General features: G+C 33.3%; 1 protein-coding gene across 3 annotated transcripts in view; it reads left to right on the forward strand.

Annotated features, from left to right (window-relative positions):
* RALGAPB (Ral GTPase activating protein non-catalytic subunit beta) overlaps positions 1–17,602 on the forward strand; it is an 81,367-nt gene that overhangs the window by 45,579 nt on the left and 18,186 nt on the right. For 2 of the 3 annotated variants that reach the window (XM_074292669.1, XM_074292668.1), the window contains exons 11-22: positions 465–632; positions 1,630–1,744; positions 2,099–2,246; positions 5,017–5,081; positions 5,957–6,083; positions 7,706–7,839; positions 9,620–9,802; positions 10,850–11,001; positions 12,517–12,704; positions 13,918–14,024; positions 16,260–16,412; positions 16,624–16,833. In XM_074292669.1, coding sequence (XP_074148770.1) covers positions 465–632; positions 1,630–1,744; positions 2,099–2,246; positions 5,017–5,081; positions 5,957–6,083; positions 7,706–7,839; positions 9,620–9,802; positions 10,850–11,001; positions 12,517–12,704; positions 13,918–14,024; positions 16,260–16,412; positions 16,624–16,833 — 1,750 coding nt within the window. The remainder of the gene's footprint in view (positions 1–464; positions 633–1,629; positions 1,745–2,098; positions 2,247–5,016; positions 5,082–5,956; positions 6,084–7,705; positions 7,840–9,619; positions 9,803–10,849; positions 11,002–12,516; positions 12,705–13,917; positions 14,025–16,259; positions 16,413–16,623; positions 16,834–17,602) is intronic. The other variant, XM_074292670.1, reaches the window with a different exon arrangement.

The raw sequence follows: 17,602 nt of genomic DNA on the forward strand, positions 1-17,602 counted from the left end.
TATTAAAACAATGCTTTAAAAATGCTAAAATCCTTATGAAGTGCTGAAATTTTTGCAGTATATTCATTAAAAAGAGGGAATTGTACCTTACAAATATGTTAATTATTAAAAATTGCTTTTTGATCCTTTGGACTTCATTAAAACTTAACTCTGGAATAGCCCTATGGGAAGAAGTAAACCAATATTTTGTATTTTTTAAAAACAGATAACTTACTGGCTTGCCACTTTATGCTTTTAATAGAGGTTTACTATGATTAAAATATCTTTTAAAGGTGGCTATAATAAAAAGTAGACTTGACTGCTGAAAATTAATATTTATCTGATAGCTTCCTAGCTCTGTGACCCTGGGCAAGTCACTTAACCCCAGCCTTGGGGGAGGGGGGGGAGAGTATTTATCTGATAGTGATTAATGGAAGGTTGCAGCTGCATATATTTAATACCTTTTTTTTTTTTTACTTTCCTAGATTTTACATGCTTTTAATTCAAGGTTTGCAGATAACTGATTATGTGTGCCACCCTGTCTTGGCCAGCATTATTCTAAACTCACCTCATTTATTCTGCTGTGACCTGAAAGGGATTGATGTTGTGGTTCCTTACTTTATATCAGCTCTTGAAACCATATTGCCTGATAGGTAAGTCATATTATCTCTCTTGGTAAGCCATCCTTTTTAACAAAAATGAAAAAAGGAAATTCAGCAGAATCAATGTCACCTTAGTCTGACAGTGTTTACTGACACATTCCATATCCTTATTCTTTTTCTGTTGTCAGTGAATTAAGTTAGTTTGGGCCTGTCCTGAAGATATGGGAGAAAGTTAGGTCAAGACCTACTGATGATGGAACAGTGTAATGGAGTAGAGGAGTCACTAACTTTGGAGAAAAATACACTAAGTTTGTGTCTCAGTATTGCTATTTATTATCATAATGAGTATGTTGTAGAGTCTTATATTTTCAGTTTTTTCTCATCTGTACAAATGTTAGGAATTAGAATAGAGGATCTCTAATGTGTCTTTTAACTTTTAATTCTCCATTTTGACGTACCATCCTTAGGAAAAGGCTTTACCTCAAATTTTTTCAAGTAAAACAAAAACATTCTAGTGCACTTTAAGAATTGCTTAGCATAGGAATTCACAACAACAATCCCAATGCTAGTAAAAAAAAAAAAAAAAAAAGTTGCTTAAAGGTAGGAAATAGAATTGTGAAGCAATAAGCAGCTATTATCTGTCAGGGCTCTATGCTAAATGCTTTACAAATATGACTTCTTTTAATCTTCACAACAACCTTGGTAAATACTATTCATTTAAGAATTACTATGAACCATTTGTTAATTTTTTTTTAAACTATTAGCAACCTGACATATATTAACTAACATTAGTATATTCCAATACAAAAGAAAAAAAAAAAGATTACATATAAAACCGTAAATCATTACTTTGTACAGCTTGTTTTGTTTTTGTTTTTGTTTTTTTTTTTGTTTTGTTTTTTAAACTAAACTTTACATTTAACTTGATAAGTTCCCACACTGCCTTATTTGCCTTTTTTTTTTTCTTTTTTTTTTCTTTTTTTTTCGGTCACCTCTGAAATTCATTTTGCTCATCTTCTAAGCTATTTCTTATTTTATCCATTTGCAGGGAACTCTCAAAATTCAAAACCTATGTAAATCCAACAGAGCTAAGAAGAGCCTCTATTAATATTCTACTTTCCTTGTTACCACTCCCTCATCATTTTGGCAATGTCAAATCTGAGGTAATATTTTATTTAGAGTTCCTTGTGTCCCCTTTCTTCTATACTAGTTCAGGTCTAAATAATTTTTTAAAAATGTAAATGAAAATCTCTGTATTCCAAGTGTCAGTGATGGGCTTAATGATTTAAGGGTGGTATTCCTTTTTGTCAGACTGCCATCACAGATTACTGAACATTTGTTTTTTGTGATAAGAGATAACTCATGTTTTGTGGCCCAACAGAGGGCAAAGAGGCTAGAAGAGATAAGATTGGAAATCAAGGTTGCAGGCAGATCCTTTCTTTCTCTAGAGCAACTCTATTGCTTGAATTCATTATTCAGAATAGTTAATATTCAATGTTATTTATTTTTTTCTCTAGGTGGTTCTGGAAGGAAAGTTTAGTAATGACGACAGCTCTTCATATGATAAACCAATAACTTTTCTGTCACTGAAATTGAGGCTTGTGAATATACTAATAGGTGCCTTGCAAACTGAAACGGACCCCAACAACACTCAGATGATATTAGGTTTGTGTTCATACTTCTTGTATAAGTTAAAATGTCAGGCAGTACTGAATCATGGGTATGTCATAAAGGCAAGGCAGGGCTGACTGATATGGCATTAGCTGAATAACAGAATACTTAAATTAGATAGTAAAAGTTTAGAATAATTTGACTTTAAATGCATTTAAACTCTACAAAAAAATCATTGAACATCATCTATATGCAGTGTAAGAAAGGGTTGCATGATGACTAAAGTGTTGGCTTGGAGTTAGGAAGATCTGACTTTAAGTGCTTCCTCTGACAAATACCGGTTGTGACAACATGGGCCAATCACTTAATCTTGTTGGATACCTTCTCTTAAAACTATAAATTTAAGATAAATTACTAATCTACATTTGGTGGAACTAATTTCCCCACTGGGACTACTAAATTATGGTACTGTATCCTCTAAAAATTTTCATAGTACTGTGCCAGAAGCAAGAAAAAGTTTAGGAAAGGCTGACATGGCGTCTGCCCTCTCCAAGGCTTGTAGTGTTGTAGAAGAAATATACATATATACTTTTACTGTCTTGCTGTCTGTTATTTTTATGAGTTGTTTGTGTAAGAAAGATACAAATAACATTTGGATTCAAGGAAGGGAAGCCCATTGATGATGGGAAATGGGTCATTAAGGAAACTATAGGAAGTGGCATTTGACCTATGCTGTAAAAGACATGTAGGCTTTCACCAGGCAAAGAAGGAAAAGGAGGATATTCTAGCATAGGGAATAGTGTGAACAAAGGTAAACTTCAAGGAGACAAATTTTGTAATCTGACTAGAACATAGAGTACAGTTGGGGAAGGAAGTACGGGTGGAAAATAGGATTAGAAAGACTGAGTGGTAGCAAAATTGTGGAGAGCCTAAGGTATAAAGCTGAGTAGTTTGAAATTTAATTTGGTAGGTAATAAGATTTTAAATTAGAGTGTAACATGTCCAGATTGAGACATGGGAAAAAAAAAAATTCTGGCTGTGGCATATGAGATGGATTAGTTTAGGAGTGAGTGGGAATAAAAAGATCTATAAGGAAGTTAGGGTAATAGTCCAGGTGGATAATAATGAAGACTTTTAACACAAGATGATAGTGGAACTAGGGAAAAGGGGATGGAATTTAGAGATATTAATGAGGTAGAATTGATGGGACTTTGGGGATGTGATGGAAATAAATGAGTCAGAGAATGTCAGGATTTAGAATTTAGTAGATTTCAAGTGCCATTGACCAAAATAGAAAAGGAGCTTTTAAGGGAATGGTACACAGAGACGGACCATAGAGGGAACTTCTGTTTATATGGCCCCTTTGCTTATATTCATTGTGACATGCTTTGGAATATTTTCTTGGTCAGTTTTTTATTTTTCCCTTTGTGCTTTTTTTTTACCTTTGTAATATAAAAATTGCTTCAGAACATTGTTTCTAGCTGTCAACATTTTTTCATTGCTCTTATTACAGTCCAGTAATTAGCCCTGGGGACTGAAGGGAAAGGATAACTCACCTCAAATAGGTTCAACTCACCCCCAGAGTTGTGTACCATTCAGACCTTTGCTTCTGTAAGAAGGGACACATGTATCACCAGAAGTTGTTTTAAAGTTGAGCACTAGTTCAACCGGCCTGAATTCCAAACGCTACAGCATTGTTAGCAGTAAGTTTAGAGGTCCCCTATTCTTTCCCTCCTCACCTACCTGCTTTCAGTTTTGCTCTTGGTGTTATTTAGGAATTCATGGAAACACTGTTAGAATTGGAACCTTAGAGAGTAAATTAGTCCAAAAATTTCTCCACCACAGCTTCCATTTGTATTATCCCTATCATAGTTAGTTAGCCTTACCAGAAATATCATTAGTGATGGGAAATTCATCAGTTTATGAGACCTCTAATTCATTGTTGAAGGTTAAAATCAGACTTTTTCTAACTCTTAACATTTTCTTAGTCTTACTATCTAAAGCAGGGGTCCTCAAACTATGGCCCGTGGGCCAGATGCGGCCCGCTGAGGACATTTATGTGGCCCGCTTATGGCAAAATCAGACACGAAGTGACGTTCTACCTAAACTCGCCGGCACTGGGCTGAGGCGGCAGAGACAGAGTGTGAGGTGCTCCAACAGTCTGAGGGACAGTGAACTATCCCCCTATTTTAAAAGTTTGAGGACCACTGATCTAAAGCCATAGAGAATACATATAATCCCTTTTCCACTTGATAGCTCTTCAAGTAATATGGGGCAGTGTGGTGTAATAGAAAGAATGCTGTACTTGGAATCTATATTAAGATGGAAGAACACCTATGCCCCACTCCCTGAGCTTCAGAAGTGCATGAAGAAACAAGACACAATGACTTAGGTCACTTCTTAAAAACGCTGGGCCTCTGGTGGTATTTTGTCTCCAATTTTTGTTGCATTATAGAAATGTTTAAAAGTATTACTAAGTTCTCTTTTAAAAAATAATTTTATCGCATTTTACCCTAAAATCATACAATGCCCTAATATTTCTAAACTCTTAATGTAAAATAAAATGTAAAGTGTAATTCCCTTTATTTTTTTAGTGACTTGGAAAATACATAATCTATTCTTGTTCTTTGAGTATAGCCTCTTCCCAGTCTTCCTAATAACAGTCAGGGTCTTAGTAGTTAATAAATGATCTTTATAATACTCAGCAAAAATGAAATTCATATGTCTGTAACAAGTCCTGCTCAGTTTTCCTAAGCACTTTATACAATTTGATTTTTAAAAACTCTTGCCATGAATCCTACATAAAATACTTTCTTTGTTATAGGTGCAATGTTAAATATTGTTCAAGATTCAGCACTTCTAGAATCAATTGGTTGTCAGATGGAAATGGTAAGAAGCATTAATACTTTTGTGCCTAGTATCTTGTCAATTATTTTGTTATTTCATAAAATGTATTGCGTTGGGATTTTTAAGACATATTCGGACCTTTGAGAACTTTCTTTTCATTGGTTAAATAGAAGCTTGCTTTTTTATTTTGTTTTGATTTAAAGTTGGCCATTATTAAATGTGATGCCATACAAGGAGATTATTTTTATGACCTAATTGATGACTGACTGTCAAAAGCTCAGCAAAACAATGAGCTAATTACTGTAACTTTTTTGTAAATGAAATATCATTCATAATATACCCCTTCACTACCACCATTCTGGAATTTGGTCCTGCTCATGAAAACATTGGTGCTTATCATTGGTATTATACCTCTGTTCATTTGTTATTTGAGGACACTGATAGTGATAGTAAAAAAAATACTTGCCTCTGACTGAATCATTGATTTAAAGCTGGATCTCAGAGTTAAGGTCCAATCTTTTCATTGTACTGTTGGGGAAAGTAATATGTAGTGAAGTTGTGATTCACCTACTTCACACCAACTTATCAATTGGGCAGAGTTGCTGAACATTTGAAATCCAGGATGTCTAGCTGTATATCTGATATAATTTTCATGGCACTACCTTAGTAAAACAAGGAAAAGGCTTGAATTGGCTATCAGGAGTCTGTTTTTCTTTCCCCTCTACTCCTTGCGCCCATAAATATATCAATCTATATGGTAAATGAGGTCTACTATATCAGCTTTTTATTCCTGTCTCGTTAGCAAAGATTATACCTTTGAAGATTATATCTATTTGATAATGAATTTACTTGCTCATTCATCTCAAATATCAATGGTTATGGTATTTCTATCTTTAAATAATCTTCAATTTGGCTAGAATGGTGAAGAAAACCTGAAAAGTCATAGTCGTACTAATAGTGGCATTAGTTCAGCGAGTGGAGGAAGTACAGAACCTACAACCCCAGATAGTGAAAGACCTGCCCAGGCTCTTCTAAGAGATTATGGTAAGTTGTATATTTTTTTTGAAATCTTTTAAGCATTCTAAGAATAATATTGTTTTTGGAAATTATGTTTAATAGTTTGTTGACTAATTTTTACATCTTTGAACATAATTGGGAGAACATTACTAGTCCCTCTCTAGATGTTAATCTGGATTAAAAAGACTAAAGTATTTTGATTTAGCTGTATTATTTTATATTCATTTTATATTCACTTATATTTTTTTCAACTACTATAGTACTCTGAAAAGACCCTCATGTTTAAAACTGCTTATATATTATAGCATAAGGTTAGGAAATTATTTTATTCATGAATACAAAATATGACACTTGCTAATCACTTACTTAGTAAAGCATTTTACTAAATATCTTGACTTAAGAATATTGTTTTTCAAGGGTTTTGTAATGTTGTGTGCCTTTAGGTTTTAGTATATAGAGAGACATATTTACAGAGTAGACATTAATCCAAGGTTGAATTATTTACTTATGTGTGAGTTTAGCATCTGTTTATTTTGAATTTGATTAAATGTGTTTCTGATCTAAACTCATTTCCCTAACCTTGGGTATGTCATGTGTAAAATAAAATCTCTATCATATGTTATTCAAATGCACATTTGATTAATCATTGAATTTACTAATATGTGTTGTAATTTTTACACTATTCATTTTATATATATGGGTTCTGGGTACCCTAGTGATTAATAAGGTAATGTTTAAGAGAATATAAACATCATTTTTTTATATTGAAGCAGTTGTTTTTTTTTTTACTGTATGTGTCCCAATAGGCATGTGTGAAGTGACTAGTCTGTTTCAGCATTTTGATGAACTGTTAGTAAGTTCTGCTTGTAATGTTGCAAAAAGTTTCGCTAAGAAATCCAAATTGTGTTAGTGTGCTGCATATATGTCTCTCTTTAATGACCATTCCTTTTTCTGTTGTCACTGCCCTCTTCCCAATAGGATTGACAGGTATAATGTCCCACAAGTTTCATTTATGACTTTAGTTTCATAGTCTCCTAATTTTGCAATACCAAAATAGTACTTTCTTTTACTTTTAGAATTGACAGTCAAATAAAACTCAGGGGGTTGGGAATGCTAATTTTCTTACATTCAGGAACAGAGTTCTGAATAGAAACATTTTTTAAATTAGTTAAGGGTATTGCATGTAATATTTGCATTGTAATGTAAGGGTTATACAAAGGAAATGGGTAGTAGCTGCCAAGGGTGATTTTATCATATGTGGATGCCCTAAAAACTTAGATTTCATAGTTCAGATCATTAAAAAAATTTCCTTGCAAGGCCTATAAAAATTTTCGTTATGCTTTTAAAAATGGAACCTAAGAGCTGTTAGCTAACAATATTTTAAGGTTCAAAGTTTTTCTAATATTAAAATTCTACTTATATCAATTTGATAGAATTCTGCTTTGATGTTAGAAGCTGCTTGAATTCAAATAAATAACTTGTTAGTGTGGGGTGCTGATTAATCAGCCTACATGTAAATTGCTAAATTCATTGTCCAGGTGCTTATTGTGGCTGCTTTGGTTTGTGCCTAAGGGAATGCTTTGCTTATTGTTACTAATGCTTAGTTGTTTTCCCTCCCTGTGGTATGTGGCATTGGGGTTATATCCTAGCTCTTAATACAGATACAGCTGCTGGACTCCTGATTCGTAGCATTCACCTTGTAACCCAAAGACTCAATTCTCAGTGGCGTCAAGACATGAGCATATCATTGGCTGCATTAGAGCTTCTTTCTGGACTGGCAAAGGTGAGGAAAGACTATAGTTTTAGCTTAGCATAGTTATATTTTAACTATTTGTTATACATTAATATGGGATGATCAAGTGTTGGGTGTATTTTTACCTAGACTATAACTAAAAATTTTGTAAAAGGCAAGCTATAAAACATTTCTTACAGTAGAACCAATGAAAATAACAAGATGACACACATATTTACATATCTTTATATGTGTACATACATATGTTTAAAGAACACATCAAATTTAATTCAACTAATGCCTTTTATATACCTAGTTATGTGTCAATTACTATGATTGAATCTGAAAATAGTAAATTGAAAAATGACATGGTCTTTGTTTTTAGGAACTAATTTAAATCTTGGAAATATGAAACATACCAAAAAACAGATGTTGAAAATCTTCAAGAATATATAATTCTGTCAGTGTGGCTATTTCATATTTCCAGTGGTATTTGTTATTGTTGTTGTTTCATTTCAATTTTGTGTGACTTTTCATGACCATATTGGAGTTTTCTTGGGAAAGATACTGGGGTGATTTGTCATTCCTTTCTCCAGCTTATTTTATAGATGAGGAACTGAGACAAACAATTAAATGACTTGCACAGCATCACACAGCTATTAAGAATCTGTAGTCAAATTTGAACTCTGGTCTTCCTGTCTCTACCCCTGATATTCTAACCTGTGTGCCACCTAGTTGCCCCAGAGATGATAATTACTCTGTAAATTAGTAAATAGCCTTCCAGGATTTCTGTGACCTAAAAATGCATCAACTTTCAGCTTATTTGTTGAGATACCTCTCCAAAGTTGGCTAGGTGATCCCTAGGACAGCAAACATTAGCTCTGACAATAATCCCTCTCACTAAACCTTTCTAAATTCTGGTCTTGCCAATTTACTCTGCCAGTGTAGCGTTTAAGAATACAGAGTACAGAGTTCACTTTCACATCACAATAACATCAGACTTTTATTACAAGTTATGATTTGATTTGCATAGGAAAGGACATAATAGAATGAGAACTATAAGGAGGGGGGAGAGATCACTACTAGCTAAGGCAGTCAGGGAAAGCATCATAGAGGAGCTACATATAGAACCTGAGCTGGGCCTTGATACAAGAGAAACAATTTAGTAAGCAGAGATGGAGGAGCATAAAGAAGTGGAGAGGAGAAATGAGACAATCTGGAAATGTTTGCTCAAGCCAGATTTCATAGACCTTTGAATTTGCAAGCTGAGGAATTTTGCTCTCTATAACAGTGGTGTCAAATTCAAATAGAAACAGATCAATACAGCTGCATATTGACTCAGAAAATGTTACATTAACATTATCTGTGTTTTGTTTTTTTATTTTGTTCAGCTTTTCCTAATCACTACATATTTTAATTTGGTTAATTACTATCTCCGATTTGACATCTCTGCTTTAGGCAATAGACTTGATATATGGATATAACCATACTGAGGGTATGACCAGCTTCAAGAATCCCCAAAGGAGTGTCTTAAAATAAAGACATGGCAAATTGAATTTGTGGCTACTTCTATTCATTTACATATACAAGGACATTAGAGACCTGAAAAATTGTTCTGAAAGGTTTATAACCTCACATTGGTGAAGTGTATTACTACCACTTGTAGCATATGTATATTTTAGTAATATCTTAGACTTCTCTTCATCTTATGTATGTACAAAAACAAAGTATTCTATAGTACCTAACATATTTAAATGACACTGAAACCAAGCTACTTGCCAAAGAAACCATTGTCAATTAATTGTTACCTTCCTAACCTAAATATTCTTAGGTGAAAGTGACAGTGGACTCAGCAGACCAAAAGAGAGCCATTAGTTCTGTGTGTAGTTACATTGTGTACCAGTGTAGTCGGCCAGCTCCACTTCACTCCAGAGATCTTCACTCCATGATTGTTGCAGCTTTTCAGTGTCTTTGTGTCTGGCTGACAGAACATCCTGACATGCTTGATGAAAAGGTGAGAGAAGAACTAAGTTTGGGGTCATGTTAAACAAGAAATTCCTTAACTGAAACATAACTTTCTCTATTTTAAAAATTGTTGTACTTAAGTATTGGCTACCAATGTAACTCTAATCCTGATTGCTACATCTTGCTAGGTACTGTGTAACCTGTAATTAGTTTGGACAAAGAAATGTATTGATTAATGAATTTGTTAATATATGGATATATGGGACACCCTAATTTTGCACTGGTTTTTTTTTAAAGCTCTAAAGTTTATTTTCATAAAGATAGAAATCTCATGTTATGTTAGCCACTAGTCTCTATCAATGACAAATCACTTAACTCAGTAGGTGAATTAAAATCTAGGTTGTGAAATCAGTGGCAGATGAATAGAGAGGCATTATAACCTAGCACCTAACATTTTAGTATGATGATGTGATTCCTTCTCTCTCTCTCTCTTTCCCTTTCTTCCTCTCATCTCTCATCTCTCTCATCCCATTATCAGCAGAATTTTTGGTATGTCCCTCACAATTTCATATTTAAGAAATGTTAGAACAACTGTATGACAATCATAGTATTTTATTTTTTTTAATAATAATTGTTTTTTCAATTAAAGCTTTTCATTTTCAAAACATATGTATGGATGATTTTCAACATTCACTCTTGCAAAACTTTGTGTTCCAAATTTTTTACCTCCCTTTCCCCCATCCCCTCTCCTAGACAGCTAGTAATCCAGTATAAGTTAAACATGTGGCATTTTTCTAAACATGTATCCACATATATCATTCTACACAAGAGATATCAGATCAAAAGGGGGAAAAAAGTTGAAAATACTTTGTTGAGACACAGTATTTTAAAAGAAAGTTTATACAAATATATTGAAAGTAGTTTTTGGCTTTATTCATTTTGTATCCTCACCTTAAACTCTACATAATTACAAAACATCATAGTTGAATTTAATTTCTGTTCAGTAATCATCCGTTCTCTGATCATCTAAGAAAATGAAGATTCACATTTAATTTCTCATGAAGAATTTAATGAGTCTTCTTTTTTTCTTGTCTAGGATTGTTTAAAAGAGGTATTAGAGATTGTGGAATTGGGTATCTCAGGAAGCAAGTCCAGGAGTAGTGAACAAGAGGTCAAGTACAAAGGAGATAAGGAGCCAAACCCTGCATCTATGAGGGTAAAGGATGCAGCTGAAGCCACCCTTACATGGTATGGAAGCTGTTAGGGATTATGACCCAATAGTTTTTTGTTTGTTTGTTTGTTTTCTTTTTTCTAATAGTTTGATCATTGTAAATTTTCCCATCCTTTCACTGGATGTGAAACATTGTAGGACATAGCTAAGTGTTGCATGCTTTGTATTCTCCAACTTGAAAATAAGATTTATAGTTTAGTTCTACCTTGCAAGATATATATACCATGTGCCACTGAATTAAGAAATGAAAAATGCAAAGGCTGACAGCTACATTACTTTTCCATTTCTTTGCTATTTAATATAAGATCAAGCTCCTTAAAGTTGACTTTTATAGTAGATAAAAGGAGGTATTTAAACTTTAGTGAAAGCTCAGCAAAAATAAGTCTTCAAGCTGACTAGATGTAATTGAATGAACTGTTGCACATCTAATATTAAAGAAAAGTTTATTAGAATCAAGGATTTTTAGATGTGGAAGGGACCCTAGATATCACTTAGACCAACTGCTTTTGTTTTGTAGATGAGAAAACCGAAGTGTAATGTTTGGGCTAGCTTTCTAGAGGACCTCAGAATCAGCCTGAGTCCCTGGTCTCAGGAAGGAGTGCAGGAGGCAGAAGGGCCATGTGGCTGGTCAAAGATAGAATGTCTTATCTTCCGATCCTTCCTTCTTAGCCCTTATATACCTTATATACCTATAGCCCTTATATACATTACAGCACACTGATTATGTGTGAACTAGAGAACCATTACATCTCCATGCTAAGTATTAAGTATATGTGAACTAGAAAACCATCATCTAATCAGTTCCACTGAGTTAACACCTTGTTTTAAGTATACTTCTCTAGAGTTACAGTGCTCTACACTGAGGCCAAGAGAAGTTTGATAATTTGCTAAATTAGTGGTACAGTGGAGACAAAACTCAGTTCTCTTGATGTCTCTCTAGCACAGTGTTCTTCCTAGTACTCTATGCTTTTCTTAAATTTGACTTTGCAAGTTTAAATCAATTATCAAGTTGGATTTTTTTTTCATACCTCAGTGTTACTAGCACTATGCACTGAGAAAAGTGATTTAGTTTCTGCTTCCCAGAGAAACTCTCTGAGAATTCTCTCTAGAGAAACAATACAAAATAAACATAGAATAATATAAAACAAAATATGATCAAATGCCAAATTTTGTAGCATAAACAATTCTATTTTAACATAGTCATTGAAACCATAATATATATAAGTGACTGTGTTAGGTGCTATAAAAAATTGAAAGTAAAATATGATCCCTTTCCTAAAGTGATTTATAGCCTAATATATATGTACATGCATTTGTATATGCACATACAAATATTTACAATTCAAAATGCAGTATGGAAGTCATGAAAAGTGCTAAGAAGTACTGTAGAAATTCAGGGTAAATAGTGTTAAGAAGCTAATTAAAGTGGGATCTAAGAATGACTATATGAAGATGGTAACATTGATGACTAAAGTATGCTAAAAATGCATCCTTTTGGAAATTGTAACTGAATTCTCTCCTGTACTCTCCAGCATCATGCAGTTACTTGGTGCATTCCCTTCACCCAGTGGTCCTGCCTCTTCTTGTAGCCTGGTGAATGAAACTACTTTGATTAAGTGCTCTAGGCTGCCTACAGTAAATAGACATAGTTTCCGATACTTTGTCCTGGATAATAGTGTCATCCTTGCAATGCTGGAGCAACCCCTAGGGAATGAACAGAGTAAGTGGATTTTATTCTAAATATATAAGACTTAATAGGGATTTTTACGATATTCTGTCTTTGGAAGGATTATTTGGAAAATGTGAGCATAGACCCTTATGAATTATAGAAGAGTCCTAGTACACTTGAAAAGTGATGTCAGAAGAATGTGGACCTTAGGCAAGCTTTTGACAGATACCACTTGGCAGCTTGCCAAACAGAATGGTTGGGGTATTGCAGTACAGGAGAAAATACCAACGTCATGGTATGATAGAGAGATAGAGAATAGAGACATCATTTCACTAGTAAGCAAAGTATTCATTTTGGATCCCTTTGAGTCTTTGTGGGATCTGCTTGCAATCTCTCTAGAAATCATGTACTGAAGAATGTTGAGAGGAAATAAAGAATGTACAAGTCTTCTATTGATCTGCCAGATCATGTCCTTTTCTTCATTTAAAACTGATTTCCTAAATTTTTTCTCTGAGGAATCAGAGCTTGATCCTTAAGTAAATTAAAATTTCATAAACTAGCTACCATGCAACCTCTTCATTTTATTCAGTTTGAGCAAGTTCCCTTACAAATTTATTGTCACATTAACTGAACATCAGCCTAGATCCTTAACTAAATAATCTATATCTTCATTCTATTCATTAATGACAAGAGGCTATTGGGATATTAAAAGATCAGTGAGGAAAGATAAAATCAGTGATGCTATCAAGCACAGTGTAAATGGTGATGAATCTGCAGAATAGGAGAGCATATTTAGCTGTTATCAGATATTATGAATTAAATTAATCAACCATGCTTTAGTATCAGTTCATTTACTAAAAACATAACTGTTTTTTTTTTTTTTTTTTTTTTTTTTTTTTTTTTTTTTTACTAAGAACAGATTTTTATGGGCAATAGATGGTAGTAAGGCAAATCCAAACCATACTAGGCCCACAAAGCTCAGGATAGCCAGACAACAAGAAAAGAATTCACTGTGCATTTAATAGAAGTAATACAACTTGGCTATGGATCAGAGATGAATCAATATTTTTTCTTTAAAATGATACAAAAATTGGATGATGTTAGTGGTTAGCAAATACTTACTTTGGCATAACTATCAGAATCATAAATTACAGGAAGATAAGGTTATCACTTATTAGTATTTTTATTGCTTATAAAGATTTTGTTTTAAAAATTAACATTGTGTCTGAGTTCTAAATTGTCTTTTCTAAACTTCTCTTTACAGATGACTTTTTCCCATCTGTCACTGTTTTGGTCCGTGGAATGTCTGGAAGACTTGCTTGGGCACAGCAGCTTTCCCTTTTACCAAGAGGGGCAAAAGCAAATCAGAAGGTATCTATCAAAATTCAGAGGAAGAAGAGAGCATTAAATTAAAAAAAAAAAAAAGTTTAGAACCCTATTATGTTTGGCTTATTTGTTTTAGAAGTTGTATAGAATACACTCTTATTAGTACACAAAAATTTTTTTATACCTTATATGAAATTACTTTATTACCTTTTTGTATTTGATAACAGGCTGTATATGTAATTGCTAAATATGTAATGTTGAAAAGACACTGTGGTACAAAGGAAATAACATTGAATTTGGAATTAATGGGCCTGGAATCAAAACTTGCTATTTATCAACTATGTGATCTTGGGCAAATCACTTTTCCTCTCAAGTTTTTCCTTTGTCATTAATGCTAAGAAGAAGGAGAACAAACATTTATTAAACTTCTGCTTTGTGATAGGGTATGCTAAGTGCTTTACAAATATTATCTATTCTTACAACAATCGTGTGAAGTAGATGCTGTCATTATCTGCATTTTACTTTTATAGAAATTAAGACAGAGAGAGCCTGACTTGCCTAGGACTAGGCAGCTAGAAATATCTGAAGTCACATTTGAACTCAAGTCTTCCTGGCTCCAAATCCACACTTTATCTGTTGCGTCATCATCAGCTATCTCTCATGAGAAAAGGGGCTGAATTAGATTATTTCTAAGATCCTGTGAGCCTATGACTTCATTAAAATAGAAAGAAGTCTAAGTGTTGCTTGTCTAAAAAGTTAGTTTAACATGTTGAACTTTCTTTTCCTTTTCAGTAAGAAATTTGTTTTCTATCATATGGGACAGATTATCACTATTCCCTTGGGTGTATTGTTCAACCCACAGTCTCATCTTATTCCCTACCTTGTTGTGACACTTTTAAGTCTCTTAATTAGTACCTACAACTAAAGAACCATATCAGTAAATGATATCTTTGTTTTCTTAGAGCTAATGCAGCTTCTAGAAATGCTCATGACATTTTAGGTGTGGATTGTGCCATCAGAGAATCAATCTATCTTTGTATTACTGATACATGCATTGCTGCTTAATAGTATTCCACCTACCTTTAATATTCTGAAAACTTCCTCAGAGGTCCAGATTTGCCTATAGAAGTTTGCTTGTGTAGTATGACCTACAGGGGAGTAAGACATATCTCTGACCCAAAATAATTTTGCAACGGCATGTTGCCAAGATTTTCATATTTGAGATTAAGGCTTTGGCTTTTATTAAAATACACATATACCTTCAGGATAGAACACTACTGTTGTCAGTAATTGATGCTTTAATTTATTTGTTAAAAACTTTGGACGTCTCAGCACTAAAATTGTCTCTAGTGTTAAGCTTTTTTTTCCCCAAGATTCTTCAGCAAAAGAAAAGACATATAAAACCAAAGTCTTTTTTATCTTGATAATAATGTTTTGGACAATTGGACCTAATAGTATTCTTATTTGATTTCTCCTAGAAAATAAAAGTATTTATCATTCATATCATATCATCAATCATTATTCATTTAATTTCTGATTCTTCGTTTGCTCATATGTAAAATTTGAATAGTAATATTTGTATCACTTTTTTCACAGTTTTGCTATGAGTCTCATATAATAATGTAATAAGCCCTAGGATGCTATTTTTATTTTTTTTAATTGTAGAACTCTTTAATCAAATTAGAGTCAAAAGTCCTATAGGATTCTATTTTTTAAAAAACCTCCCATGCAAAATAATTGTGGGAGAGACAAAAATAACTTGTCTCCAAAAGCTTCACTTATAAAAAAAGAAAATCCTGTCTTGTTTTCTAATTTTATAACTCCTTTTCTGGTATCACAGCTATCATTCCTACCTCCAGTATTCAATCTTGTCTAAGATCATCTTTCTAGGCTTTATGTTACAAGAATTAATGGGAAAAGGAAGAAATTAATTAAGGGATAAAAGGTCTTCATTACTTCATTCCTTTCCCAAATGTTTTATTATTGTTCTATACCTTTTTCTTCAAGAGTTTTTTCAGGGGAGGGCAAGACTGGAAGAGGTAGGCAGTCCCTACTCTCAAGAGTAGGTTCTTTCTAATGAAAGAACCAACATGCAAATAATTATGTATAAACAAGCTAAATACAGGATAAAGTGAAAATAATCATCAGAGTCTATCCGAGCTTTCTAGAATTAGGGGAGATCAAGAAAGGTTTTTTATAGAAGGTAGGATCTCAGCATTGCATTATGTATTATACCTAAGTGCTTAGACCATATAAATTGGCTTTGCTTCATTTTAACAGCTTTTTGTGCCAGAACCTCGTCCACTTCCTAAAAATGATGTTGGAATTAAATACACAGTGAAACATCGACCATTTCCTGAAGAGGTTGACAAAATTCCTTTTGTAAAAGCAGATCTGAGCATTCCTGACTTGCATGAAATCGTAAATGAGGAAGTAAGACACTAGTTCCTAACTATTGTTTATTTCTTGTGCATGTCAGTTTCCTGTAATACTTGTTTAATAGTGTGCTATTGAATTTCACTTACTACTTGAATTTTTTAAATTTAATTTTAATTACAGAAATAATAAGAATTATTAATTTTATATTGACTATAGACCTTATATCATTTTGAATGTATAATATAATGTCTTTAATGCATTTCAGTTAGAAGAGAGACATGAAAAACTGAGGAATGGCATGGCCCAGCAGATCACTTATGAAATATCCATTGAACAGCAAAGTGAAGAAGAATGGCGAAAGAAAAGTTTCCCTGACCCAGTTACTGACTGTAAACCCCCACCTCCTGCCCAGGAATTCCAAACTGCACGTCTTTTTCTTTCACACTTTGGGTTTTTGTCATTAGAGGCATTAAAGGTAATTTTGGAACACTTATGTGCTAGTGATCTTGTACACTTTTGTTAGATACTAGAGGTGTGAGGAATTATGATACACAGAGCTGATGTATTATATAAAGCCATAATTAATGTTATTTTCTCTTTATTATCATAGGATTTCATTCAAATGTTCTAAGGTGAAGTGGGAAAACTTTCAGGCCATTGGAATTTTTGTTATCTGTACATATGATTCATTTTATGTGTGGAAGCCCTGAGGTGACTCATTGTATAGGTGCATTCATGCATTTGTTTAATACCTGAATTGGAATTTTCATTTCCAGTCTTATGATGATTTTTTTGCATATATATTCAAATATGTTTCTTTGAGTTCCCTAATACTTATGGTTCTCACATACCTCTAATAATGAAAGGGTAAATATTGCTGGGATAATTGAAAGCCAGATTTTTTTTTTTAAGTACCATAATAATTAGTTTCTGTCCCCACAAACCTCTTTATATAAGTATCAACAACTATTACAAGCAACCTATGCAAGTTGGTATTTAAAATATTGGCTTGGTGTTATCAAATTTAAATAGGAACAGGAACCACAAATGCATTTATAAATATCCCTGCAGGCCACTTACTGATTTAATTAAAAAAAAAAAAATGTGACACCTATGTTTTCTTTCACTTTCATTTTGTTAAATATTTTCCAATTACATTTTAATCTGGTTTGAACCACACTTAAGGGTATTGTGGGTCACTTGAAGCCCAAAAGCACTTCTGTAGACTATATCAAAAATTGTCA

The sequence above is a fragment of the Sminthopsis crassicaudata genome, chromosome 2 (assembly GCF_048593235.1).
Source record: "Sminthopsis crassicaudata isolate SCR6 chromosome 2, ASM4859323v1, whole genome shotgun sequence".
NCBI lineage: Eukaryota > Metazoa > Chordata > Mammalia > Dasyuromorphia > Dasyuridae > Sminthopsis > Sminthopsis crassicaudata.